Consider the following 27,177-nt stretch of genomic DNA (forward strand, 5'->3'; position numbering starts at 1 on the left):
CCACCCTGGTCCCAGAACTCCCCCCACATTCCTGGAGCCCCTCCACATATTTCAAAGTCCCCCCTGGTCCCAGCCCCTCCGCGCCCCTAGCCCCCCCCAGTCCCTGATCCCTCCCCATACCCTCAGACCCTGATCCCTCATACCTCCCAGCCCCTAATCCCTCCCCGTACCCCCCCAGACCCTGATCCTTCTCCAAACCCCCAGACCCTGATCCCCCCCCAGACCCAAGGCCAAGCACAGCCCGGCCGCGGCCGTCCCTTCGCCCCCCCAGCACGCCAACCAGCACACACCACAGGGACGAGCGGCTCCTGCTCTTTATTCCAGCCCCGCCGCTGCCCCACGCCGTGGTGGGTGAGTGGGCCACGGCCCGCAGGATAAAGGCACACAGGGAAAGTCACGACGGCGACCCCACTGTCACCGCGGGAGCCCCGTCCGCACATTTCATCCGCCAGAACCCAACCTCGCCGCTCCCCACGCCTGCTCCCACCCCCTGCCAGCCCCGGCTCTGGTGCTCACCCTGCACAGGGATTGCTCCCAGCTGCTTTCACACTTTTCCCCCAAATTATTTTCCCATTAGCATCCTATCCAGCTCTTTGGCTCCATAACATTCTCTTACTCTCCCCGGCGACTTCCGGAAGGGGAGGAAAGACCCCACGCCAGCTTTTATCAGTGCTTGCAGCCCCCCTGGCTGCCCGTCAGTGCCAGGACCTGACCCTGGCCTGGCAGAGCAGCTGCAGCACCGCGGGGATGCTGCGGTCCCACAGGTGCTCAGCTGGAGGCTGATAGCAGCACGACAGAGCCACGTTCAGCTGTCGGGAGCACACCTTTCCGACAGCCATCTATCCACACCTCCAACCAGAGGAAGAGTCCTTCACCCGCACCAGGTCCTCACCCACGGCAGAGGCTCCTCCAGCAAAAAGAGCCGGCGGGCGCAGACACGCTGGGCAGGGCAGGGTGAGCTCCAGCCAGGCTGCCCAGGACTCGTGGCCAAGGAGGGGGAGAGAGGGGACAACAGCAGCCCTCTGTCCCTGGGAAATGACCCCCGTCCTCTCACGGAATCATAGAACAAGCCGAGTTGGAAGGGACCCACAAGGATCATCGAGTCCAACTCTGACCCTTCTCTCCGGCTACATTGCCTACTTCACACACCCGCACTTAAACAGGTGCCACTGACAGAGGCAGTTTGTCCCTGCACTCGTACGGGCTCTCCCTCCTGGAGTGGGTCTTCTGGTGCCCGGACAGGTGGTCGTGCCGCTTGAAGGCTTTCTGGCACTCGCCACACCAGTACGGCCGCTCGGCCTGGCGGTGGCGGAGCAACTCGGAGGCCCAGACAAAGCTCCTGTTGCAGCAGGCGCAGAGGGTGAAGTGATGCAGGTCGGCGTGCATCCTCTGGTGCAGCATCAGGAAGTTCTGGCTGGAGAAGTTCTCCATGCATTCACTACACGTATACATAATTTTCTGAGGCGGCAGCGGGTACCGGTTGGGGCTGGGCTTCTCCCACTGCGCCGCGGCGCCGCTCCTCTGGGCGCGGGGCTGGGCGGCCGGGCAGGGCGGCAGGCTGGCGCACTCCTTGGCGTCGGAGGGGGGGCAGAACCCCGTGGCCGCCCGGATCCGCAGGTGGCGCCTGATTTTCTTCTTGGACATGAAGGCCTGGTTGCAGTCGATGCAGACGTACGGCACCCAGTTGCTGTGGCTCCTCTGGTGGATGATGAGGTTGATTTTGAGCAGGAAGTTCTTCCCGCACACGACGCACCTGTAGAATTTCTCCCGAGAGGAGCCGCGCTGGCAGGTCGTGGTCCTGCCCATGCAGGCGCTCTCCACCGGCGTTCCCGGCAAGGTGACCGGGCGGCTGGGATCCGCGCACACCGCTGCTTGGCAGAGGCCCGGGATCTGCTCCCTGCCCAGCTCTCTGGGCACGTCTGCCACCAGACCCCGGCCACCGTTCCCCTCATCTTTCAGGTCCTCCTTCTGCAGCCCTTCCAGCGGCCGTTGAGGCACCGCCAGCTCCTCCGCTGGAACCTCCTCCTGCGGGACCTCTGTTGGGATCCCCACATCAGCACCTGCTGGAAATGTTTACAGAAGCTGAGCATCACCCTTCCGCTCGGTTCTGAGGACAAGGCACAAAGACGCAGGGGCTTTCCCCGTGCCTGCCCACCCGGGAGCTGCTACGAACAGCAGCACCACTCCCCCCTTCACACGGGGACCGCGGTGTGGGTACAGGCAGGGCACGGGTACAGCCAGCCACCGGAGACACCCCTGGGTGGCCTGGCACGACAAACACCACTGAGGATGGGGGAGCCTAACAGATATGGCAGGGACTCGCCCTTCAGCGCAAACCAAGCACGTGGGCTGGTTCACACCTGGCAACAGGATTTACTGTCAGAGCCCCTTCTTGGCCATCAGCACCAGGTAAAATCCTGTCCCGAAAGCCCCCCAAGAGCCCCGTGCAAAGCCCCCGCGTGCTGTGCTCCTTGAGACCGCAGCCCCGGCCGGGAGTGGGGGGGGGGGAGGCCTCTGCCCAGTACCTGCCGCAGAGGGGGGAGATGGAGGCGGCCTCAGGTTCACCACTTCACGGCAGCACCTGGAGACAGGGCAGGGCGGAGAGGGGCCCGGTCGGCTGAGCTCCGCTGGGGTGCCGACGGCTCCCTGAAGGATGCGTGCTGCAAGGGCAGAAGCGGGGATTAGGACACCGGGTGGGACACGGGCAGGGCCCGGGGTCCCTCGCACGGTGGTCTGGCCAGGCACTCACGTGTGCTGCAGTCCGGGGCGGCCGCTGGGCTCCTGCTGCCCTCCAGGTCCCTGCAGCTCCCCTCACGGGACTCCTCCGCCTGCAGAGCTCCACCGCTCACGGAGCCAGGACAGCCGGGCTCTGGGGGCAGAAGGGAACTTGGTGTCACCAGCAGCTGCTGGGGTCCAAAGGAGCCAGCACAGGGGCTGGGGGTCCCCCTCAGGGCATCCGAGGCTCTGCAGCACGCGCATTATCACAGCAGCCGCGGTACCAGGGGAGGGTTCCAGGCCCCAGCACGATCCCCGTGTCACCTCCCAGCACAGACTGGCCACGGCCACCACAGGAGCTGCCTCAGTCCCCTGCAGGGACCACCGCCGTCCTGGTAAGCGGACAGGAGCCAGGACCCTGGCACGGAAGGAGCCCACCTCGTGTCACCCACCTGCGGCTGGCTCTGGGGGCACCACCGCTCCCTCCAGGTCCGGCTCCGCTGGCACGCATGGCTCTTCTTCCTTTTCAATCCGAGATAAGAGTTCAGGCTTGGCTAGGTCACAGTCTGTTCGAGGGCAAAACAGGTATCAGGGGCAAGGCGCGACGCTGCCTTTGGGCGCACCACAGCCTTTTGCATGCACAGACTCCAGTCCCTGCCCAGCAAAAGCTCATCTCCAAGCAAAGCAGCACCAGTGTTGCACATGGCGAGTTAGGGATGCACAGGAACCAGCAGGGAGATCTAAGGGGGTGTGGAAGCACCCTCTGGGTTATCTGGCTCCCCCCCAGTAACAGCCACAACAAAATTCATCCCCGCTCCACCGGGGGATGCCACCGCAACCTTCCGTTCTCCCAGAACCCCCCCACAAATCGGAAAACACCCTGAAGCACAGGAGAAGAATCATGCATCCCTTGGTGAACGCCTGTCAGCCCACACAGCAGCGACACGTCCTGCCCGTGCCCGCTCCGAGCCACCGCGTGCCCGCACCGACGCTCACCGCTGGGCGAGGGCGGAGGACGGGCTCGTGCCGCCGCCAGGAGACGGGCACCATATCCGTGACCCACGGTGGGACCGGGCTTGTGCCTCGCATCGTGTTTTGGCCCAGGCTCCGCAGGCTGCACTTAGAGCAGAGCCCGTGGGACGGTGAGAGGCGGCCTCAGCACCCGCTGCGGGGAAATCCAGCCCCTGCTCAGCGCGGGACAGAATTAACGAGGGGCACGAGGGTCAGGCCGGGCTGCGTGGGGTGCCACCGTGCAACAGGCAGGGTGCGAAGCACGTCACATCCATGCACATGCCCCGAGGGGAACGACGACTGCTTTGGGGCGCTGATTTACACCAACAGGGGCAGGCGGCTTGCTGCAGGCCGCCAGGCAGCGCCTTCATTTCGGGCCACCTCCGTGCCACCACAGGCTCCCAGCGCCGTGCGGCTTCTGCAGCGAGTTTCTGGAAGGCTCACCACAGCAGGACAGACAGACAGCACGTCCACCATGCCGGCAGGAAACCCTACGGGGACGTCGGCAGGCACGGAGTGGGAATTGCTGTGACAGCTCAGGGAGGCCAGCGTACCTGCTCTCCACGAGGAGAAGACACCGAGCCACTTACTACCCCTTCCTGTGTCCCCCAACTTCTGCTCGCTGCCAGAGGGGACAAGAGATCGAGCAGATCGTTTTGGGGGGCCGGAGATCCCAGCGAAAGGCAAAGGAAAGCAACCCTGAGTGAGCAGCCGGGGCAGCAGCAGCGGCGGCTGCAGACCGGCGGGACCGGACGCCTACACAGGGACACCAGCATCTCGTAGCTGCTCTGCATCACGCTCCGGTACAGCTCCTTCTGCCCGTCATCCAGGAGGGCCCACTCCTGCGTGCTGAACTGCACCGACACGTCCTCGAAAGTCACAGGCACCTGCGGGCACAGTGGCCCTGTAAGACTGAACCCCCAGCCCCTCAAACACCCGCTCAGCCCCCAAAGCGACCCCCCGGCTGACCCGCAGCCAGACCAAGACCCCATAAGCAGCCCCCAAGCTGATTTCCAGTCCCACAGACACCGCCTCGGGCTCCCAGCAGCCCCACAATTGAACCCCACACTGACCCCCAGCTCCACAAACACCCTCCTCAGGCCAGAATCAGACCCAAAAGCAGCCACCAGCCCCCCAAACGAGCCCCAGACCAATCCCTGGACCCTCAAACACCCTCTCCCTACCCAAATCGCCTCATAAGCGACCTCCAGGCTGACCCCCAGCCCCACAAACAACCCCCCAGCACACAAAGCATCCACAAAGCAACCCGCATCCCCACAAAGACCTATAAGCAGCCCCGATGCTCACCCCATCCCCACAAAGACCCCAAATCACAACCCCGGCTCCCCCCCATCCCCACAAAGACCCCATAAGCAGCCCCCCGGCTCCCCCCCATCCCCACGAAGACCCCAAATCACCCCCCAGCTCACCCTTATCCCCACAAAGACCCCATAACCAGCCCCAGGCTCCCCCCCATCCCCACAAAGACCCCATAACCAGCCCCAGGCTCCCCCCCATCCCCACAAAGACCCCATAACCGGCCCCAGGCTCCCCCCCCATTCCCACAAAGACCCCATAACCAGCCCTTGGCTCCCCCCCATCCGCACAAAGACCCCAAAAGCAGCTCTCTGGCTCACCCCCATCCCCACAAAGAGCCCAAAAGCAGACCCCAGCCTCCCCCCCACCCCCACAAAGACCCCGAATCATTCCCGCGGCTCTCCCCCATCCCCACAAAGACCCATAACCAGCCCCCAGCCTCCCTCCCATCCCCACAAAGACCCCATAACGAGCCCCAGCCTGCCCCCCACCCCCACAAAGACCCCATAACCACCCCCCCCAGCCTCCCCCCCGACCCCACAAAGACACCCCCCCCCCCCCACGCCGGGCCATACCGAGGGCAGCCGCAGCCCCCAGGCTCCCCCATCCCTCAGCGCCGCCTCGGCCCGCTCCAGCCGCCGCTCCAGGGCCTCGATGCGGGCGTGCAGCTCCGCCATGACCCCCGGGAACGGCACGGAACGGGACGGGACGGCCCCGAGGGGCGGCCCCCGCCACCTCCCCCGGCCCGGCCCCGGCCCCGGCCCCGGTCCCCGCCGGCCGCACTCCCACAGCGGCCCCCGCCGGACGGGCGGCGCCGAGCACCGGCCCCGGGAGGGGATTTGAGGGGTGGGGGCGGCCCCGGGGGGGGGGTCTCACGGGGTTTTTTGGGGGGAAAAACGGCAAATTTGGGGGGATATTATCCCACCTCCGCGGGGGCCAGCGGGAGGGCTGAGGGACCAGGAGCCCCCCGAACGGGGGGCTCCTGGTCCCTCAGCCCTCCCGCTGGCCCCCCAGCCGCCCCCCCTTTTATTTCTCCCGGTGATTGACAGCTGTCAGTCACCCCGCTGCCTCTCCGTGAGGCCGCCGGCCGGCAGGGGACGCTGTGGCGAACGGCGACATCCCCGGGGGGGCGGCGGGGGGCCAGGTGCGGCGGAGGCTCCGGGAACGGTGCAGGTAGGGCCCGGTCCCGGTCCCGGTGTCACGGTGAGGGGGGCTAAGCCCGGTCCCGGTGTCCCCCGACGGGGAGGGAGAAGCGGTCCCGGGTGTCCGGCCCCGGTGTCCCCCTCACGGGGAGACTCTCCCGGTGTATCCCCCCCCCCACACCCCCGGCTACAGCCCCGGTCCCGGTGTTCCCCCCCCCCCCCCCGGCGATTTAAGGCCCCGGTCCCGGTGTGCCGAGGCCCCATCGCTTCCCCTCGCCGCCCTCAGCAGCCCACGGGCGGAGGATCCCCGTAATTCCCCCCCCCCCCCCCCGGGGGCATGGCCTCCCCGCCGCCCCCCGGTCCCCTCTGCCCGCCGGGCCCCCCCGGCAGCGGCTGCATCTCGCTGTGGACCGTGGTGGCCGCCGTGCAGGCGGTGGAGAAGAGCGTGGAGGCCCACGCCGCCCGGCTGCTGGGGCTGGAGCGCAGGACGGTGACCACCGAGAAGAAGTACGTGGACTGCGAGAGGACGGTGGTGGATTTCGGCAACCAGCTGGAGAGCAAGCTGGCCGTGCTGGGCACCCTCGTCCAGGAGTACGGGCACCTCCAGCAGCGCCTGGAGAGCGTGGAGAACCTGCTGAGGAACAGGAACCTCTGGGTGCTGCGCCTGCCCCCCGGCCCCCGGGGAGAGGTGCCCAAGGTAAGGACTGGCTCGTCAGCGTTATCACATCTCGTTATCACATCTCAGCAGGGCCTTCAGGTCGTCCCCCAGGGTGCTGAACGGGTGCTGCTGGCCAGGAGGGGGGGGTCCCAGGAGCCCCGTTGTTGCCCTGAGCGCATCAGGGTGTGCGGAGGGTGCTGTCCTGTGCCACGAGCAAGGATCTGACCCGGCTGATTGCTCCTGTGCATGTCTGCCTGAGCCGAATTTCACTGGCAAAAGACAGACTGTTACATTTTATAATAAACAGTAACTTCTTTCCTGTGAAAATGACACCGAAGTATACGAATTACCTTTGTTATGGGACCAGCATAAGTAGAAACATTGAGTATTCACAGAATTAGCACGAATTAACAAAGTTACTCAAACTGAAGATCCTAGTCCTTGCGCTCATTGTGTCATGACAGTACCCCCAGACAGGACTTCTTCTCTCCTTTCAGCACTTGATATACGTTAGCAGTAAAAAAGAAATAGAAATACAGAAGTTTTCTTTCCCTGCTGCTGTAAGCACAGCAGAGGTGTCTCGCCGTACCCGAGCGGGTGCTGAGTTTGTGACCTCTACGATTGCAGGCCCCAGAAGGGTTTGACAGCAACGCCGCTGGCTTCTCCGAGCAAGAGTGGGAGAACCTGGAGGAATGGCAGAGGGAGCTGTACAAAAACATGCTGAGAGGGAACAGCGAGTCTCTGATCTCTCTGGGTAAATAACGTGTCAGCTGTCGGCGCTTCTAGACTAGCTCTGTTTCGGGGGACTTCTTCCCACACCTGGGAGCTGAAGTCGTAGAAACACGGGGAAGGCTGTGCCCGCTGCTGAGGCCACGTCACCTCCAGCCCCTCGGTGGCCAGGACTCACTGAGGTGGGCACTGGCTGCCATCGCCTCCAGAGGCTGCTCCGTGCCAAGCGCAGCCCGCAGACCCCTTCCCTCAGGCCCGCAGATGTTTTCTGCGATGGGGCTGGCTGCCCGAGCCAGAAGCCACCATCTGTCGGTGGGCCCTGCAGAGGGCTCTCACCAAGTGGTGTGTTCTGGCCCATGGAGCCGCCTCGGGGCGTGCAGCTGCTGCCAGCAGCGTTTGCAGAGGTCCCTTCCTTTCCCCGTGAGCACCGAGGACTTTGCTCACCCCTGCAGGCCTGTGTTGCTGCAGGCTCGCTCCCTCGCCTGGCACCTACAGCGATGAGGGCAGTTCGAAGCAACAATTTTGAAGATAACATCTCTGTGCCTCAGCAGATTACGCAGTCTCCAAACCCGACCTCCTGTCCCGGCTTCAGAGAGAGGTGCCCTGCGATGAGGTGGCTTTGGGAGAGAGGGAGATTCCTGTGGAGCCAAGCGCAGGCAAGGAATGAATTGATTGCAGGTTTATCCTTGGGGATAATGCTTGTGTGTTGCTGTCACCAGACGGGTGATGGTCCTGATTTGCTCTCGCAGGAACTTCTCGGGTCTTAGGAGAAGCAAGTTCCAGGGGAGTAATAGTGTTAGAAAACATATAATGGGGTTGATCTTTCCCATTAGCAGAGTCTCTGGTGTTTAGACCTGATGCAAGCAGCCAGGACAGCAAAGAAGGAGTGCAGTGCTCGACAGAACAGGAGAACCTGGAGGCAAAAACAGTGTTGGCAGACCCCACACCCGGTGAGTGCTCTTCTGGAAAAGCGTGCTTGGACACAACGGCAGGGAGGATGCTGTCCTGAAACGTGGTCAGCTGTGGGGTATTGGGAAGACTCCTCTACAGGGCTGAGTAAAGCTCCCAGCAGTAGGAGCAGGAGGTGCTGGAGAGAGGTTGAAAACGAATGCTGGGAGCAAACCTCCTGGGTGCAGCTAGGGAAGGGCTGAAGGGTGCTGTGACACCCGGTAAGGGAGTTCCCTCTTTATATTAGCAGAGTACGGCATTCCAGAGCCGAGCTTCGCAGGCGCTCTGAAGCAAGAGGACGAGCCGTGCACAGAGGAGCAGGGAGCCACGGAGGACATGGAGTTCACTGAGCTCAGCGTGGGTGAGTTCTGAGCAGTCCCACAACGCGCAGGGAGAGCTGGTGCTGCACTAGGGCACCCAGGATGGTCCTGCTGTGGGAGAGCGTGTGCTGAGGCCTGGGGAGAGAGCAAGAGCCTCTCTGAGGTCAGCAGAGCAGACAGAAAGCTTATCGACAACTTTACTGGTAGTAAGGTTAAGGATCCAGGTAAACAAGGCACTGCAAGTAAAGAGGGACATAACAATACAGGAATTGTTAGGACTGAAGTTGAGAACAATTAATTCTCCAGGTCTTCTCCAAAGATGGGCTGGGATGACTCTTCCATTCCCAACAGCAATGTAATACTCGATCAGTAGACCATTGGTAGGCAGCTCACCAGTCGCTTCCTTGTTTCGTGCTTTCTCCCTCACCGTCAGTCCTGGTCTTTGTTTCTCCTTGTTGTCAGTGGGGCTTGCTCAGTTTTTGATATTTGCCCTGCTGTGAGTAAACCTTAGATGCTTTTTCTCATGCCCCTAGCGTCACCTCTGCATGTTGTCACCTCTCCGCTGTCAGGCACTCCTCAGCACCGGTGAACTGGGAAGCGACACTGTCCGGACAGGAGGCCGATCCCTGTTCAGATTCTGCCCTCCCACTGCCCACAACCTTTTAAATGGAAACTGCCAGCAGCTGGTTGTTTTTCCACCTGTAGGCCATACTCCTGTCCGGGTCAGCTGAAATTAAAAGTTTGGGTAGGAATGAGAGTCAAGAGAAAGTTCCCGGCAGGTTTAGTGTGAGTAGAGAACCCCGGGCACCTACCTCAGAGATGGGAAGCAATGAACCCTCAGAGAAAATGTACTTGTACTGCCTCAGGGGGACCACGGGGGATGCTTCCTGGCTACATGCACATCCAAAGCAGCAGTAGGCACATCTTGACTCAAAAATAGCGAGTGTTCCTGTGTCCCCTTTCATGAAGGAGGCCACACAGGTGGTTCTCCACGTCCTGGGAGTAGAGGGAAGGTGGATCTCATGGGATGGCTGGTGCTCTCTGAAGAGTGCGGAGTGCGGAGGGTCATTGCTGTGAGGAGGGCAGCAGACGCACAAGGAAGCAAAGGACTGCCACAGGTTCGTGAGACCTTAACGCTTTGGAGGAGGATGGCGGCTGCGGACAGCTTTGCAAACTGTCTGGGGAGCACTGAACACTTGTCTTGAAAGGCAGCGCTCCTCTCTGCCCCCTGCCTGGTGGCTTTTCACGTTCACCACTAAGCCAGCTGAAAGGGAAGCATTCCCGTGCTTCTCAGTCATATTCTCTCTTCTTTTAGTCTCTCTTCCCTGTGTGAGAGGGGCCTGTTTGATTCGGGGGCGGCAGGGGAACGAGTGAGGGGGTTTCAGAAGCGTCTCGTGTCTCCCACCAGTGAATGTCCCCTTTGTTTTTCTCCTCAGTTCCAGCAGATGAGGTGATAGCGTTCAAAATAGAGCAGCTGGACTCCGATGAATGCCTGCAGAGCTCGGAGTCCCCCACAGCTTTATCCAGGGATTCGGAGGAGGTGGTCTTCGAGGGTCCCAGCGAGGCGCTGCCCTTTGATGGTCAGTACGGCTCTCCCGTGCCCCTGGGAAACCAGAGCACAAGCAGGCTGGTGCCATCCGCTCACGGGGAAGGTGGACTTGGCGAAATCAGCACCGTCACGTTCTACAGGCAAGACTGTCCTGAGGAGAGACCCCACTCCTGCGTTGCGTGTAGGAAGGGCTTATGTCTGAAGAAGATGCTGATGATGCAGCAGCAGAGTCACGGCACGCTGTGCAGCAGTGAGTACCCTGAGGACGGGGAGGTCTTCCTCCAGCAGCAGCACCAGCAGATCCGCGTGGAAGACGGGTCCCACGTGGCCAGGGGGAGCTTCAGGCAGAACCAGAATGCAAAAGCCCGGGACAAGGCGCGCGGCAGTCCCAGGTGCATGAAAAGCGTCGGCGCCAACGGCACTGACAAGCCAAGTCAGAAGAGCCACACGCGGGGAAGGGCTTACAAGTGCAACAAGTGTCAGGAGTTCTTCCCCCAGAAGAAAACCCTCATCATCCACCGGCGCGTGCACTCGGGCCGGAGCCCAGGGGTCCTCTGGTGCTCGTACTGCGGCAAGACCTTCAGCCATCCCTCCAACCTGACCCGGCACCAGAGGATCCACACCGGGGAGAGGCCGTACCAGTGCAACGAGTGCTCAAAGCGCTTCACCCAGAAGCAGCACCTCCTCCAGCATGAGAAGATCCACCTGCGTGAGAGGACCTGTGTGGCTGGCAGTCGTGTGAGGGAGGCACCGCTACACAGCCTCTAGGTCTTGCGGGGCTCACGTGGCCCTGCAGCCCCAGGGTGGAAGAGGTAGGGGAGGAGAGAACCTCTGCTGCTCAGCACTGAAGTCCCTCTAACAATTTATCCCAAAGGTCCAAGGAAAGTAGAATTAGGATCCAACTTGGCATTGCTGCCCTTTTCTTCGTGGTGGTGATGGCATGCCATAATACCTCACAGTCGGCCCCAGGATCGCTTAAGAATGAAAGTGTCTGGGGCCTCTCCAGGTTTGAATCAGTTATTTGAACTGGCTACAGCGAGGTAAGGTTTTTGGAAGCAGCTGCTCTTTGCCTGGAGTTTCCCTGGCTGCTCTCCTGGAAGAACTTCTGCTGTGCTCAGTTTCATGGGCAGGTTTGAGTTACAGGTTTGCAAAAGACTCCAGGCAACTAAACACGTGCACAAGGTGAGGTCTCGCTCATGGCTTGCATGGATGCCCCATTTGCCAAAGAGGGGCAGCTGGTCAGTTCCTAGCTCTCTCCATGCACAGGCCAAGTGACCTTTTTATTGCTGCTGCTGCTCGGGAAGCTCGCTCGAAATACAGGTTTGTCTCACGGAACGGCTGAGGTTGGGGGCGCCTCCGGGTCCGTGCAGTCCGACCCCTGCTCCTGCAAGGCCACCCAGAGCTGGTGCCCCACATCCGGGTGGCTTCTGAAGATCTCCGAGGAGGAGACTCCCCAGCCTCTCTCAGTTCCTTCTCTGGAACTTAAGATCAGATTTACTTTTCTGTGAACTACAGCGGTAGGGCCGCATTCTGCCCTGATGTGTGAGGTTGTTCTGATGTGCACTGGGTCCTGCTCCGCTGGAGACTGGGTTTGTACTGCAGTAGCTGCGGGGAATTCGCTTCATTGCCTCTCTCCTGAGCACACCTAAGGGAGGTGGCATTGCCCAGACTCCTCCTGAAACCTGCAGGACTCCCAGTGGAACTGAAACGGGAAAGCACTTGTAAGCCAGAGGCAGTGCACAGCTGTACTCAGGCTGAAGTGAGTGTTGGGATAACTTTCTGCTGACTGCCTGTACGTTAACACTTTTTTCTTTGTATGTCACTGTTGTCGTCATCTCCCTTTCCTCCTGTTGCCTTGGGGTACATATGATTTTTTTTTTTTCCTTGGGGACGAGCTTTCATTATATCCCCAAATGAAATGTGTTTAACAAATGGCCCAAATACGTCGTGCAACTTCAGGGCTTGCGTGGCTGCCTGACCTGGTTTAAAGCTGCTGCGGGTTCTCCCCATCACTCCTCAGGCTTTAGAAACCCCTCTGTCGCTGCCTGGTCCCAAAGTGTCTGCTGAGGGGAGGATGCAGGTGCCTGGCTCACCCTTGCAGGGACAGAGGTGTTCCTCCGGTCCAGCTGGCTGCTGGGGCAGATGTTTCAGCCTGGAAGCTCTTTTGGCCAAGAAGTGAAGTCCCTCTCCAGGTCCTCGCTGTTCATTGCTGCCTGCTCTGGTCTGTTTAAGGTAACCCGATTCGTGCAGAATCCAGAGCAGGTCAGGGTGAACCTGTGTGACTGCTCTGAGCCTGTGCTGCGGGACAAAGCTGGCACAAAGCCCCTGGCAGAAGTGTCAGCAGCGCTGCAGGTGTTTGCCTGGTGACATCTGCCTGCAGCCTCTTCTCGCCTTAGTGCCGCTGAGGTCTTTGATTTCTCAGCTTCCGACGTTTCTGAGTGGGTCTGTGTGGTGAGCCTCTCTGTGCATGTAGCCGGTTTGTTTTTTCCAAATAAGAGATCTGAGGGGACAGAGGGTTCCACGTTTCGTCACTTCTCGGTGCTCAGTGGCCACTTGCTGCCATAAAACTGGTCCACGTTCATTCTTTTTCTTCAGTATTTGACGTGCTGAAGGAAAATCTCTTGGCAGTTAGCAGTACAGGGCATTTGATACCCAGACTACTAGTTTGGGTCTTGTTCAGTAAGCAGGTAAACTAATCAGTCCTCCAGTGGTTTCCTGCTGACTCCGATTAAGCTGCTTGTCTCCATTTTACCTTTTTTGTTATCTTAGACTGTGAGCCTTCAGGGCAGGGAACACATTTCTATCCATGTGTGAAACGCCAGTTACATCTACGGCAGTAGATACTTGATCTTTTTACAATAATGACATTAAACTTGAACGGATTAAAGTGCGAAGTCCTCAGTGCTTCTTTTTTTGGTCCTTTGTAATGTCACTTTACCTGCGTCGCCTGGCCCTGGGTGTGAGTGCACAGGGAAAGCCTGCGTGCACGGTCACAGAGATCCCAGGGATCTCCCCATCTGTGCTGGAGGTGGGAAGGTCTGTCACACCCACCTCACCTTCCCTGCTCAAAGCAAGTGGCAGTTTGTTGTATCTCACCTTACTGATTAGAAGACAAAAGCCTCCCTTGCAGAACAGAGTGGGTTTTCATTGTTTTTTCTTCTTTTTTTTTTTTTTTAATACTGCAGCAGAACCTGAGCAGAAGCGTTGTTTTCCATGTGTGCATGAGATCCAAACAGGGCCTGAATGGTAATAGCGTCCAAAAATAGCATGTAAATAAGCTCACTGTACAATTCTCATCCTGCAGGCAGATCAAATTGATCCTGCTGCAGGCAAAAAGTTTTCAGCAACCTCAGTGTTGCAGTCGTCATCAGCTCAGCCCACTCCTTTGAGTCTAGGAAGAGCAGGATTGTTCTGGGGTAAAGATGCAGAGGTGCTCCTGTATGCAGCAGCAGTTTGCCCTGCGACCTGAACAGCCGAAAACTTGGGAACACTTCAACAGTATTTGTGGATTATTCTACGAACCAACAACTACAGGCGACTTTTAGGGGCTGTTACGGCAAAAGGACAATAAAAACGCTGAGGTCCCGCCACGTTACCGTCTCCAGTCCTTGTGCCACTGCTGTATACGTTCCGGTGCTGACCTCCTGCTCTGCCTCTCCGTTATCATTGGGCAGTTGAGGTTGCAACAATAGTTAAAGTATAGCAGCTCTCTGCCTGCTGAGGAGTTCTCGCCTGAGACGTCTCTGTAACCACAACCGTAAAAGAATCAGCGAAAAGTTGGGCATTTTAGCACTGTGGGCTGAGAAGGGTTACACTATCTTAGCAGCGCTCTCCTATTTCTGTCTGTGAGACCTCGTGTTTCAACTGCTACCAAAGCATCAGAAGCAATTGATGTGCTCCATATTTCACCACGTCTTGATGCGGGCTGTGATAATACAGACGGAGCAGTATTTTGCGCAGTGAGTCATAGTTTCCCTGTTCTACCCAGCTCTCTTGTATTTCAGAGATCAATATGTACATTTCAAACAAATCTCGGAGCTATTTTGAGGTTTGTGCAGCTTAAATTTCAGAAATTCAGCCCTGAATTCAAGAACAACTATTGCCAAGTGACAGAGAAATGTGCTGCTCTCCCAAGAGAGAAGAAAAATCCTCGCCCAGACGGCGTGATGCTTACGGGACAGAGCAGAAGCTGCAGGGAGAGGCCAGGGAAGATGCAGGTGGGGAGGGAGAATTTCAGGAGCACAAGGTGATGCCTCGTGGAGTCTTCACACCTCCTGTGAACAAGTGCTGTGCTTTTGCCCTCCTTGGGTAGCACTTCTCAGTGTAACTCTTTTCTGATCTTCTACTGCATGGTTTGATACAGCTTAGGCTGGAATATGACTGCAGCCTCTGCCTCAAAGCCAGATGTCTAGGCCGAGTTACTCTTCACAAAAGAAGAAAAAAGCATGCTCAGAAAACCAGAGAAGAACCTAAGCTGACCCAGGACAGCAACGACCCATTGGATTCTGGAGCTCCGGTGGGGCAGGCGCTGAGCTCTGCTCGCTGGGGACAGCGCCAGAACCTGAGGGAACGTCACGGAGCTGGGACAGGGGAGGGTCAGGCTGGGTGTTACGGAAAGGTTCTGCACCCAGGGGTGGTTGGGCACTGGGACAGGCTGCCCAGGGATGGGGGCACGGCCCCAAGCTGCTGGAGCTCAAGGAGCATTTGGGCACTGCTGTCAGACACAGGGGCTGGGTTTGGGGTGATCCTGCATGGAGCCAGGACTGGGACTTGGTGATCCTGGTTGGTCCCTTCCGACTCAGGATATTTGGCGATTCTATGACTCCGTTTTGTTCAAGAGCAGCTCAAGTTTTTGTTTGTTCATTTTTCAGGTACCTTCTGCTGTTAGAGCAACTCCACATCTTTTATTGCTTTACGACTTCAGATTTTTGTTTATAAAAGCCTCTCTGCGTGTCTTACCACACAGAAGCAGGAATTCTTTGCATACCACAGGAACACAGCCGCTTCTGCATTTCGGATTGGCATGCCAGCTCTCCTGCACCCAGCGCCTTACGCAACAATTAAATGCAAGACGTGAGAGCACAGGTAGGTGCAGAGCAGCTGTCCTCTGGCAGTCCCTCACCAGCAGGCCTCGAACAATGCACGTGCCACAATAGCTGTCACCTAGCGCCGTGTCCAGGTTCTTAAGCCCCTTTCTGTCCCTTCCTAGGATGAGCCAGGCTGGATGGGGCTGGGGGCAGCCTGGGCTGGGGGCAGGGGGCCCTGGGCATGGCAGGGGGTGGCCATGGGGGGCTTTGGGGTCCCTTCCCACCCAAACTGCTCTGTGGTTTAAGGCAAGCTGGTAGGAGCAGTTTATTGTAGGGCAGGTCAAACGCCTGATTCCTACTATTGGAGGTGGCTACAGAGCTGTCACAACTCAGCACCATCCTGACACCTCTCTGCAGCAAGAACGAGCACATCAGCCACGTAGGTAATGTCAGCAAGCAAACTTTTATCTTTGCAGCTGTGATCACCTCAGAGGTGAAGGAGGCCCTGTAGGTCCTGTTTTGTGTAGCTGGTGGCCAGGCAGCTTAGCAAATGGCCCGGATTAGGATGAGGTGAGGTTGTGCTGCCCAGCAGCCTGTGGGTATGGCACAGAGGGTGGCCTGGAGGTGTTACCTGATCTGGTGAAGGCTGCTCTGTGGGGACACCCGCAGCGGAGGCCCTGGGTGCTTCTGGCCAGGCTGGAGTGTGCGGAACGCGTGGAGGCATCACGCTGGGAGGCTGGTGGCGGCGCAGATGGGGTGGTAGCAGGGCCAGGCGAACCACAGCCGGGGCCAGGACGCACCGCATGGCCACCGTGCCCCTGTCCTGGGGCCGTGGCAGTGCTGGAGAGCCCCAAAACTGAACCTCAGGTTCCAGTGCTGTGCCACGCACCACGGGTCAGCACAGGCCTCGGGCACAGAGGGGATCCTGCACCCTCACAGGTCCCAGCCGTGCTCCAGCAGCCCCCAGAGCTGGTGCCCAGCCCCACGGGCAGGCGCTGCTGGAGCTGTGCAGGGAGCAGCCCCCAGCCCCTCTCGGGGCAGCCCGGGCCAGGGCTCCGGCACCCGCCCAGCACGGACGTGCTGCTGGGGGGCAGGGGGAGCCTCCCGGGCTCCAGGCTGGGCCCGGGGCCGCTGGGCCTGGCCCTGGGCACCGCTGGGCAGAGCCCGGCTCCGGCCTCTCGGCACCTCCCTGCGGGTGCTGCCGGCCACGGCCGGGATCCCCCGGAGCCTCCTCTGCTCCAGGCTGAGCAGCCCCAGCTCTCCCGGCCTCTCCTCACAGCAGAGGGGCTCCGGGCCCTGCGGCATCTTCCTGGCCCCGCACCGGGCTCTCCCCAGCGCGTCCAGCTCCCTCCTGGACCGGGGGCCCAGCACCGGACCCCGCACCCCAGGGGCGTCTCACCGACACCGACCCGGGCCGCTCCGCCTCCCCCCCAGCTCCGGGGCCCGCGGGGCGGCGGCAGGGGGCGCTGCGGGGCCGCCCGCGGAGCTCGGGACGGCGGAGCCCGGCGGCGGCGGCGGCGGGCGGCGGCCATGGCCGGTGGCCGGGTCGGGCGGGCGGCGGTGTCGGTGTCGGCGCGGCTGCTCCGCCTGGAGGCCCGCCTGGCGCGGGCGGAGCGGCAGCTCCGGGCCGCCCTGGCCCTGCGCGGCCGCCTGCAGGCGCTGGAGCGGCGGCTGGAGCGCGGAGGCCGGCGGGGGGCGGCGGCGGCGGCGGGGCCGCGGGCCCCGGCCCGGCTGCGGGCGGCGTGGGCGCCCTTCGGCGAGCGGGAGCGGCGGGCGCTGCGCGGCTGGCGGCGGGCCCTGCGCCGGGCCCCCCGCAGGAGCCCCCGCGGAGCGCTGCTGCCCCGCGGTAAGGGCCCGGGGGACGGCGCGGGGCGGGCGGGGAGCCCGCGGCGTGGGGACGGGAGCGGGGAGCCCGCGGGGAGCGGCGGCGGGGCGGCGGGGGCGAGGGGGCCGGGGCTCTCCCCGCCGCCCGTGGCAGCAGAAGGCGGACCCCAGGGGCGCAGAAGAGCCCCCGCAGCCCGCCCCGTGCCTCCCCTGCCGCGGGATCCCCCGGTTCCCGGTGCTCAGAGCCCGGCCACCACCTCCGGACACCCCCAGCCACGGGCACCCACGGCAGCCGCAGCCTGCGCCCCTGTCCCACCGCCTCCCTTGTCCCCCCCCCTCCACCCGCCCTCCTTCGGTGTAAAACCCTTGCCCCTCGTCCTGTCGCTGCCAGCCACCCCTTTTCTCTCTCCTGGTCGCCGCTGCCCGCGGCTGTGTCCGTGAGACCCGCTGTCCCCTCGGTGCCCGCCGAGCTGGGGTGCCGTGTGGCCGCACAGGCAGACCGCTGGCTGTTAACAGCATTTTCTGTTCCCTTTGCACAAATGTGTGTGGTGGGTTTTACACCCCTGAAGCACTGCTCTGATCCCTTCACTGTGTTACCGGAGCGTAAAGGTAGAGCAAGGTGTGGAGCGTCAGCCTGTCTGTTTCCCCCTATGTATTTCGCGGAGGTGTTCTTCTTTTTCGATAAGTTTTGTTCATAATTTTCTCTTACTGATGTTCTTACTGAGCTCTATTCTAAGACATGCTCTTTATGAAGCGGTGAATTTCGGTATCTAGCAGCGCTTTTCTGATGGGCTAGAAGTGCTGTGGGTTTTACCGAGGGTGACTGAGCAGAGAATGGCAGAGCCAAAACAGCAGCAGGAGTCAAGAACGAGAGTTCAGTGGCACCTTCCTCACCCCAGGACACCTGGAATGAGATTTGTTTACTGATGTTGGCTGCAGCAAACCAGACATTACAGCTGCAGAAACTTTTGCGTGTCTCTGAAACTCAACCCCCTGCTGAGGGCTTTGTGACAGATACCTGAGGTCTGCTGAAGGGATCTTGGGCAGCAAGAGCTAGATCCAAAGTGAGGTTTTCGCTGGTATGAGAGCTAGAACAGAGCCGCTGAGCCTGGGATGGGATGAGAGTTTTAATTAATGTTGTATACGGAATTAAAATACGCTTGGTGCCTATTAACAGAGGACAGCATAATCCATGTTAAGCAAGAGGAAGAGTTGTGTGCAGCGGATCAGGAAGAGGTGGAGGCTACGGGAGCTCTGGAAGAGCCCTGCCCAGGTAACTGCATACCTTGCAGGGAAAAAGAGGCAGAGGGATTAAATTCTAAGTTTTTTTTTTTGTTTCCCCCTCATGTATTCCAAATATTTTATAAAAAGCTCACAGGTTTTGAGCAGACTTGCCACCGGTCCTAACTGGCAGGCAGCTGGTATTTCATCTTTTCCCTTCTCGCAGCCACCTTGGAGTTTGTGGCTGGTTTTCATCCGAACAGTGGAAGGGGAAATGTTTCACTCCCCCTTAAATTCCTTACTCTGCGCCCCTCAGGCTGGCAGCTGTAAGCTGCTTACTTTTTTGGGCCAAAGAGTTAGCTCGGAGGAGGCAAAATCAGTGGCAGGACCAGATATGCGGCCGGTGCGGCACCTTACTCTTTACGAAGGGTGGCAGCGCTGTCTGTTGGCTCCGCTAATTTTATATAAAGCTTATAAAGCAAACTGGGATTTCTAGACCTTGCTGCCAGATTTCATTTAGAAAGCGGGCTTATGGGAGATAATGTAAAATCTAGGGTTGGCATGGGGGAAAACAAAACAAGGACAAGTCTCACCCTTGTAAAATCTTGAACTTGAGCACTTCTGATAAGCTTGTCTTGAATTTTGTCCTTTATCAGAGCCAGCGTTTTATGAGCCTGAGACTTCAGGTCAGACCAAGAGAGGCACAGAGGCGTATGCCAGAGAGCTGCAGGGCACAGAGGGTGAAGACATCCCAGGAGACCCTGACACGGGTGAGGATTCCCTGGAAAAAACTCCCGGTGTAGGAGTGACCACTCGGGTGGCTCTTGACGTGTTGGCTCAGGTGGCTCCTGAGGCTTTGCCAGCACTTTTCTTACCTTTGTGAGCTCCTAAATCTTCTGTGCTTTGCATCTTTCTCCAGTGTTTCTCAATTGTGTACATTTTCCCCAATGAACAGAATTTCAGACTTGTGCAACTGATGTTTTGTCATGGATTAAACAAGAGGAGGAGCCACGCTGCCCTGAACGGCAAGACTCAAAGAAAGAAGAAATCCGTACAGACCCAAGAACAGGTCAGTAATGAATGTCAGCTGAGATTTCCTGGGATAGTGGATCTAATTTAGAGCATTTTTTATATTATATTAAATGTCTTGGCCTTATAATGTAAGCCATGAAAGAACTGATGCAAACCTCAGTCTGCCAGTTAACGTTTGATCACAAAGTGATCAGGTTCTGTCAGCTGAAGTCTCTCTTCCCTCCCTCAGATGCCCTAAAACTGTCATAAACACCGCCTTGGTTTTCTGTTTAGGCAGGCACAGTGGTGTGCTCAGGTTGGTAGTTCCAGCTGGCTTGGTGTGTCCAAACCTGGTACCAACGATCGTGGAGCCGTGGCTTTGCGTTCCCAAGCAGGAGAGCTCTCCTGCAGCAAAACGCAAACAACTTTAGGCAGCTTTAATGCAGACAACTTTAGGACATGCCGTTTGGAGATGTCCATGGTAACAGTAATTCAGAGGAGGTTTTGGACAGAGCAGATGGAGTATGGATTGTAGTTGAGGTGGAGTTGATTGACAGAGATTCATCTTTGGATCAAGGCTCAACCTCAGGGAATAGGTGTGCAAATTTGGACAGGGATTTTAAATACAACCTCTCAGACCGCAACCCAGGACAATTCAGTATAGCTCTCAAGTGGAAAATTGAGGAGGAATACGCAGAAGAATATTTTGTATGGAAATCAGTTGATAGCCTAGAATGCCTTCACTTCCTGTAAATTATTTGGGCATTCGTGGACACTGACAGACACGTGGTGAAGCTGCTAGGGAGTAAATTAATGGATGATCCCTCAGGATGCCAGTGACTCTGTGGGAACTGCCTATGTGAATGGTTTCACCCCACAGAAAAAAGATCATCTAGGGTATTGCCCTGGTGTAAGGCTGGATCAGCTCCACCTAACTCTTTCCTGAGACATCTGTTCAGGCTGCTGTTAGAGGCCTCGGGGCACGGGCTCCCAGCTGACTCTGTTCCAGGCCTTCCAGCCTGTCCTGCCGCGTACCACGCAGCTACCGAGGCGAGAGGGCGTGCTGGGACAGTTACGCTGGTGCCTTTTGCGTTCACGCTTTAGCTTGGCCTGTGGCAACATGTCTGTGTGCTGGTGTCCTAGTGTGCAGCAGGAGAAATAGGAGCTCGGGATGTTTCCGCAGTGTAGATAACGTTGGTCTCAGCTGGCTGATCTGTGGTCCCGCACCGTGCTTGGTGGTGTTTTCGGTAGCAATGCACCACGGTGGCAGGGTCACGGGGGCAGAGGAACCATGGAAAATGAGAAGCCTGAGCCGAAGTCCACTGATGGAAAATAATCGTGAAAACAAAACAGTGGGTTATTGTCACAGGAAGCTGTAATTACAGAAGAAGGGAATTTGCAGTCAGCGGAGCAACAGGCAGGGACAAGTGGGGTGTACTTTGTCCAGTGATAAATCTAGAGCTGTGCCTAAGCGGCTAAGGTGCTAGGTACCTTTTGGGGTCGGATTATTGGGAGTCAGAGGAAGGCAGGAGAGGTGTCAAGAGCAGAGACAGTCTGACTGAGAGCTGTCAGCTCTGGCGGCCTCGTGCCAGGAGCGTCTGGGTATCAGCTGCAAGGTGCGAGAGCCTTCTTCTTGCCTCAGCGCTGCTCTGAGCGCTCTGAACTAAACACGGTAGGGGACTGTCTCCCCCCAGAAGCCCAGCCTGCAGAGAGAGCAGCCCATGTACAAGACATCGTTTACACTGATGTCTTTACCTGGCTTTGCTGCCTCAGCTTGGACCTTGCTTCTCGAGATGCGCGGTGGAGCATCCAGAGAGCAACTGAGAGCACTGAGCTGCAAGTGTCCACCCTGTTATTTACACTGCGATCTTAGGCTCACGCTTCAGACACCTGAATGAGAGGCAAAGATGAGACATTGCCTTAGTGATTTTTCACAGAGATTTAAAGAAATAATTGCTAACAGACCGTTTATTTTCCTGGAGATTTTGTTTCAGTGGAACTCTGGTACTCGCCCTTCCCCTCAGTACTAAAGCCTCCCATCTTTTGCACTTTGCCCATTGGTGCAGCATGCCTATTGAAGAATATATTTCCTGTGATACCCTTAAGAGGCTTCCTTAACTGAAAGTCTGTGAAATCTGTTTCAGTGCATGATGAGAACATGAAGAAGGATTCTCTGGCAGATAGCTTTGGAAGCACGGTTTGTGACTCTGGTATACTGGGGAGACCCGGAGAGAAGTTTTCCAAGGATCCTACCCCTGGAGTGACGTGGGACAGTCAGTGGAATTCAGAAATGATGGACACAAACACCACCAGGAACGGCTTTGGGGATGACGCTCGGTACAACCAAGCGTTTGGTGAACACTTAGATTTCTTTAGCGCTCAGGAAAACAATGTTGGAAAGAGACCGTGTGCGTACAGCAAATGCGAGAGAGACTCCAGCCAGCAGGAACATCTTCCAGCTCCCCAGGGAGACCGAGAAGAGATGTTTCCAGGCCCCGTGTGCGAGAAGAGGCTCAGCGAGAGGATGTTCCAGCAGCAGCCAGGTGCTCCGGGGGAGAAACGCGGGGGGCAGAGGGCTGCTCCTGCCTCCCGCGAGGGGCTGCCCTCGGGGCCGCCGCTGACGGCCCGCATGGAGCACGGACAGAAGGCTGCAGGTGGAAGCAGGCTCCGCGAGCACAGCGGCCTTTGTGCAGAGGACCGTCCGTCTGTGGGACACGGGGAGAAGCTCCCCGCCGAAAACCCCTTACCCAGCCCCTGCGGGGATGACCCGCGGGACGTGTCGGAGGCACCCAAGGGCAGCTTGGTGAGCCAGCAGCAGAGCCAGGGCAGGGGGAAGTCCTACATCTGCAACGACTGTGGGAAAAGCTTTGTTTGCCATTCCTGGCTCGTTCGACACCAGATGACTCACACAGGAGAGAGGCCCTACAAGTGCTCAGAGTGTGACAAAAGCTACCGGAGAAAAGATTATCTTTTAAACCACCTGCGCCGCCACTCGGGAGAGGGGCTGTTCCAGTGCCACCTCTGCAGGAAAAGATTTGTGCTCAGGAGGAGTTTAATTAAGCACCAGGAAAGTCACGTGCAGGAAACACAGCTGACTGTGGGCGCTTGGCCCTGCGCAGAGATCCGGGAATCTGTTGTGCACTCCAGATAGAAAATCCTGCCCAGCTATGGGTTTCCCGGCCCGTTTAGGGGCAGGAGTGCAGCAGGATCTCCCAGGGGGCAGGAGGAGGCTAAAGAGCAGCCGCCCTGTGCCCCCTGCTCGGGAAGGGGAGAATGTTGGGGGTTGTTTTCTTCAGGGCATGTTGGGGTGGTTTGTGGAGCTGCCTCGCAGCTCTCAGCGGTGCCTGTCTGTGGCTGTCGAGGATGTGTAGGAAATCTGCCGTGCTCAGTTACTGCTGACTGAGTCCACTCCGGGGCGAAGCGACATCAGCACACGGAACGACGCGTGGCGCTTCAGGCCGGACATCCGAAGTGTTGTCCTGAGACGTCTTAGAGCCCAGAGACTGGTGTAAACATGAGTTCAAGTTACTGCTGGTTCACTAAGCATCTGAAAATGTGTGAGGGATCACCCCACGTGTGTGAAAACCTTTGAGAAAGGAAGCGTTGACCCCGTGGCTGCCTCTCCAGCAAGCAGCAGCCGGATCACATAGCCTGTGGGCAGCGTCTGCCCTCCTGAGAGCATGGTTTGGGGACTCCATGCTGCTGCACCCCGAGGGAGGGCTCCTGCGGGCTGGGGGTGGCCTGGACGAGGCGATGCAGAATGACCGGGGGGCCTGGAGTGCGGTTCTCATTTTGCGTAGCCTTAAAGTTCTTTTCCGCTGTACTTCGCCGTGTCGCTACAGGTCTGCTGTGGTCGTTTGTACAGTTTTCTGCGTCCCATGAAAACAGAAAAGCTAAATACTAGCCGTTTGCTCAATGTTTTCCCCCAACAATTTTATTTTTGCTCGCTGTTGGTGTTTCTCCGGGGGCAGTGCTGTTAGGGAGATGTGCCCCTCGGTGACGGGGGGCCTGGGGTATAGCTTGGTGGCGTCGGGTGGGGACAAAGGCAGCGGCAGCCCGTGTTGGTGCAGGGCTTGCTCGCCGCCAGTCGTTACGGGCTACATCAGATTGAGGCTGAAACGCGTGGATTTGGCTTATTTTGGCTGGAAACGTGCGTTTTTGTAAAATTTACAGTATCGGGAGAGCCCCGCGCCTCGTTCCCCGGGGAAGGGAGAAGAGCTGAGGCGGGAGGTGGCGCCTCCCCCGATGCCGGTGTCACGGTCGCTGCCCCGGGGCCCCCGGGTCCTGTCCCCCCCACCCCGGTCCTGTCACGTCCCCCCCCCGCCCGCCCCGCTCCCCTCAGGTTCCCGCCGCTCCCCGCCGTTGCTATTGGCAACGGGAGACCGCGTTCCCGCCACGCCCGCTTCCTTCCCCTGGAGCCACGCCCTCCTCCTCCAATCACAGGCCTCCCCTCGCTTCGCCGGCCAATCGCGGGGGGGCCGCGCCGCACGTGCCCGCGTCCATTGGCTGTGGCCAGGCCGCGCGCGCGCCCAATGGGAGGGCGGGGGCAAAGAGGCGGCCGGCCAATGGCGAGGGGGGGCGCGGCGGCGCTCTGCGCGCCTGAGGCCGGATTGGCTGCGGCCGGGGGGCGGGGCGGGGCAAGATGGCGGCGTCATCCCCCCTTCGTGCTGTGGGGGGGCTCAGCGCCCGCAGCCCCGCGTCTGCAGCGCTGTGCTGACAGAAATTTCCTTCGCAGCCGCCGGGTCGGTTCGGCAGGGGCTTGGTGCCTGCAGCGCAGGTGCGTGGGGCTGAGGCAAAGGCTCAGCCCCTGCTCAGCCCCTGCTCAGCCTTCTGCCCTGTGTGTTCGCTTTGGGTCGTCACCCAGCGGGCGGCAAAGTGTCACAGAATCACAGAACCCCAGAACCGTCTAGGTGGGAAGAGACCTCCAAGACCACCCAGTCCAACCTCTGACCTAACGCTAACAAGTCCCCCACTAAACCATATCACTAAGCTCTAGATCCAAATGTCTTTTAAAGACCTCCAGGGATGGCGACTCAACCACTTCCCTGGGCAGCCCATTCCAATGCCCAACAACCCTTTCAGTACAGAAGTTCTTCCTAATATCCAACCTAAACCTCCCCTGGCGCAACTTTAGCCCGTTACCCCTCGTCCTGTCACCGGGCACGTGGGAGAACAGACCAATCCCCACCTCACTACAGCCTCCTTTATGGTACCTGTAGAGAGCGATAAGGTCGCCCCTGAGCCTCCTCTTCTCCAGGCTAAACAACCCCAGCTCCCTCAGCCGCTCCTCGTAAGCCTTGTTCTCCAGACCCCTCACCAGCTTGGTCGCCCTTCTCTGGACTCTCTCTCGAGCACCTCCATGTCCTTCTTGTAGCGAGGGGCCCAAAGCTGAACACAGCACTCGAGGTGCGGCCTCACCACTGAAACCTGACTGGCCCCGCGATTCCTCCTGGCAGCAGAGTGAGCAGCTGGGTGTAAACACGGGGCAGGCTGCAGGTGTCAAAACCGGTGAGATGTGCATCACGTTGAAAGGCAAAACAGAATGTTCAAAGGCAATCATGTACAAACGTGGTGCTCGATAGATACCATGTACAGATAACGTACATGCACAGCCCGTGTTTGTATACAAACGCAGACATGTATGCAACACATGTGAAGGCAAAGTGTAAGCTCCTTCTCACTGTGACTGCACAGATCCCGTGTTTGGGTTCTGGCCATAGCGATAGGAACTGCATGCAGCACCATTCACCTCAAAGAAATATCTGGCTAAGTTAAAAGAAATGAATGGAAAAACAACATTTTTAACATTTCACCTTCAATATATTTTTGCAAACAATGCAGGAATCATCTCTTAGTATTCATGGCGCTTAATTTTTTTGTTTGCATTAACTTTTAAGTTTTATTAGCAGGGGAAAAACTCTTAGAGCCACATCTGATGGACTGTGGCATTGCCTCAGTTAAAATACACTCTGAAGTATTTTCTTTTTTTCGTTTTTTTTTTTCATTAATTCAGTGACTGGAGTTTCAAGTTCACTGACCACATTTTTTGTGATTAATTTTTGTCCTGGTTGTTTTAGAAAATCACTGAGTCACATTATTTGAAAATCATTTTACTGCTTCTGAGCTACGTGTAGAGATAACACTAGAAGATCCGCATATAAATTCCTCAGGTAATACGCTGGTTATACGTAATGAGGGCACTGCTAGAAACAGTTGGCTGATGACTGCTTGTTAAAAACAAACTGCTGGTGTGAGCAAAGAGGCTTTCGAGGGTGTACGATATACTGCTGGCATTGAGTATTGAACGCTTTCTGTTTTAGGTCCCTGGGACATTTGATAATGCGGCAGCACATGAGGGGAAGAACCTGGAAGACTGGCAGAAAGAGCTTTACAAGAAAGTGATAAAGGAGAATTACAAATCCTTAACTACTTTGGGTAAAGGTTAGTTTTCCATTTCTTGCAGAAGGCAGAGAGGTCTATGCTGTATCTGGCCTGTCTCTTGCCTACCAATCACTCCTCAAATCCTTTTTTTTTTTTTTTTTGTGGATTAATCTTTAGATGCTTCTGAATCTGTGAGGGAAGATAAGCTCCACAATCTTTACAGACTGAAGGACAGTCGCTTTTCTAATGCCTCCGGGTCCGCTGCCCACCCTGCGCTCTGTTGTCGCTAGATAACTCGATCTGTGCATGTAGGTGATGTCTGTGACATGGATCGAGTGACAGGATAGAGTGACGGGGTCTTCCCTGGCAGAGGGGCTTGAGCTCTGACAGTGCCTCAGTTGAGGCACGTGCTACCTGTCAAAGAGCAAAGGAGAATAGAAAAGCTTTGAACACACGAGCTAAGGAGCTGGAATGACACACGGCAGCGTGAATCCTGTGGACTTGTCCATCATAGTCAGGTTGTGAGTTTTTCCTTCATCTCCAAACCCCATGTATATTGTTTGTTGTGATTCACTAAAGAATATTGAACTATTTTGATGCAGAAGTAATTGAATACCATGAATGATGCCCCAGAAAACGAAGTCTTACCAGTCAGTGTTAAGTGCCCATCTATATTTGTTTCAAATCATTGCTTTCTAAATGTGAAGGTGTGAGCCCCCCTCTGGTTCCTCAGCTTTCACCTGATTCCTTGGATTAATAGAAGAATGAACCTGGCTGTAATTATGGGCTAAATGTGCTTTTACTTGTCCTCCAGGCTGCAGAAACAGAATTGCTGTGAACCCGAGAAGCCTCAGCTGTTGCTTACTCTACTTTCCGCTTTGTGACAGTTCTGTTGGAGAAGTGCTGATTTAGCCTAACCTCATTCTGTTGCTATTTCTGCACTTTCAAATCTGAAAATCCATGAAATAATGAGATGGTGTAATTCCACTTTTTTATTCTTTACATATCTTCTATTTTTTACAGTAGAAGAGCTAGAGTGCAGACAGCAGCCTCTATTTTTTGTACAGCTCTGCTCTGTTAAAGAAGCATGTGCCTTGCTCTGCATGAGAAAGAATTACCTGGGGGAAAATAGCGACATGAATCATTTTTATTCATATTAAATACGAATTACACTTGCACAGCTGTATCAATTCAAGACCTTCCACTTCTGAACACTTGACTTTTCAACTTTTTAGCTACCATTTTTAGAATATTTTAAGAATTGGAAGACAAATACTGCCGCCCCTGCTTCCTACTCATCCTATATGCCAGAGCAGCTGTGGCA

The 27,177-nt window shown here is 57.5% G+C and overlaps 2 protein-coding genes across 9 annotated transcripts; one reads left to right on the plus strand and one right to left on the minus strand.

The window, feature by feature from the left end:
- Positions 1–296: 296 nt before the first annotated feature.
- Positions 297–5,835, minus strand: LOC121066005 (zinc finger protein 777-like). 2 transcript variants are annotated; one of them, XM_040549320.1, is made up of 6 exons: positions 5,619–5,835; positions 4,487–4,613; positions 3,168–3,281; positions 2,750–2,869; positions 2,526–2,660; positions 297–2,060 (listed from the first exon to the last, which is right to left on the minus strand). In XM_040549320.1, the coding sequence occupies exons 1-6, from the start codon at positions 5,718–5,720 to the stop codon at positions 1,156–1,158; spliced, it is 1,503 nt and encodes a 500-aa protein (XP_040405254.1). In that variant the 5' UTR covers positions 5,721–5,835; the 3' UTR covers positions 297–1,155. The 2 variants fall into 2 exon arrangements, with proteins under 2 accessions (XP_040405254.1, XP_040405253.1); XM_040549319.1 differs by having other exon boundaries at positions 297–2,063.
- Positions 5,836–6,150: 315 nt separating this feature from the next.
- Positions 6,151–23,370, plus strand: LOC121066000 (zinc finger protein 777-like). 7 transcript variants are annotated; one of them, XM_040549313.1, is made up of 9 exons: positions 6,506–6,873; positions 7,471–7,597; positions 8,124–8,228; positions 8,406–8,522; positions 8,768–8,881; positions 18,418–18,513; positions 19,118–19,231; positions 19,417–19,530; positions 21,617–23,370. In XM_040549313.1, the coding sequence occupies exons 1-9, from the start codon at positions 6,523–6,525 to the stop codon at positions 22,621–22,623; spliced, it is 2,145 nt and encodes a 714-aa protein (XP_040405247.1). In that variant the 5' UTR covers positions 6,506–6,522; the 3' UTR covers positions 22,624–23,370. The 7 variants fall into 7 exon arrangements, with proteins under 7 accessions (XP_040405241.1, XP_040405244.1, XP_040405243.1 ...); XM_040549307.1 differs by lacking the exons at positions 18,418–18,513; positions 19,118–19,231; positions 19,417–19,530; positions 21,617–23,370 and adding an exon at positions 10,277–13,280 and having other exon boundaries at positions 6,151–6,882; positions 8,121–8,228; XM_040549310.1 differs by lacking the exons at positions 18,418–18,513; positions 19,118–19,231; positions 19,417–19,530; positions 21,617–23,370 and adding an exon at positions 10,277–13,280 and having other exon boundaries at positions 6,151–6,882; positions 8,121–8,228; positions 8,771–8,881.
- The last annotated feature ends 3,807 nt before the right edge of the window (positions 23,371–27,177 follow it).

This window comes from Cygnus olor, chromosome 2 (genome assembly GCF_009769625.2).
Source record: "Cygnus olor isolate bCygOlo1 chromosome 2, bCygOlo1.pri.v2, whole genome shotgun sequence".
Lineage (NCBI taxonomy): Eukaryota > Metazoa > Chordata > Aves > Anseriformes > Anatidae > Cygnus > Cygnus olor.

Coding starts and splice junctions, on each gene's coding strand:
- LOC121066005 (XM_040549319.1), bottom strand. CDS start 5,720: ATGGCGGAGCTGCACGCCCGCATCGAGGCCCTGGAGCGGCGGCTGGAG. Junction 4,614..5,618: donor GGGGGCTGCGGCTGCCCTCG/GTATGGCCCGGC, acceptor CTGTGCCCGCAG/GTGCCTGTGACTTTCGAGGA. Junction 2,064..2,525: donor ATCTCCCCCCTCTGCGGCAG/GTACTGGGCAGA, acceptor AAACATTTCCAG/CAGGTGCTGATGTGGGGATC.
- LOC121066000 (XM_040549313.1), top strand. CDS start 6,523: ATGGCCTCCCCGCCGCCCCCCGGTCCCCTCTGCCCGCCGGGCCCCCCC. Junction 6,874..7,470: donor CCCCCGGCCCCCGGGGAGAG/GTGCCCAAGGTA, acceptor CTACGATTGCAG/GCCCCAGAAGGGTTTGACAG. Junction 19,232..19,416: donor CCCAGGAGACCCTGACACGG/GTGAGGATTCCC, acceptor CCCAATGAACAG/AATTTCAGACTTGTGCAACT.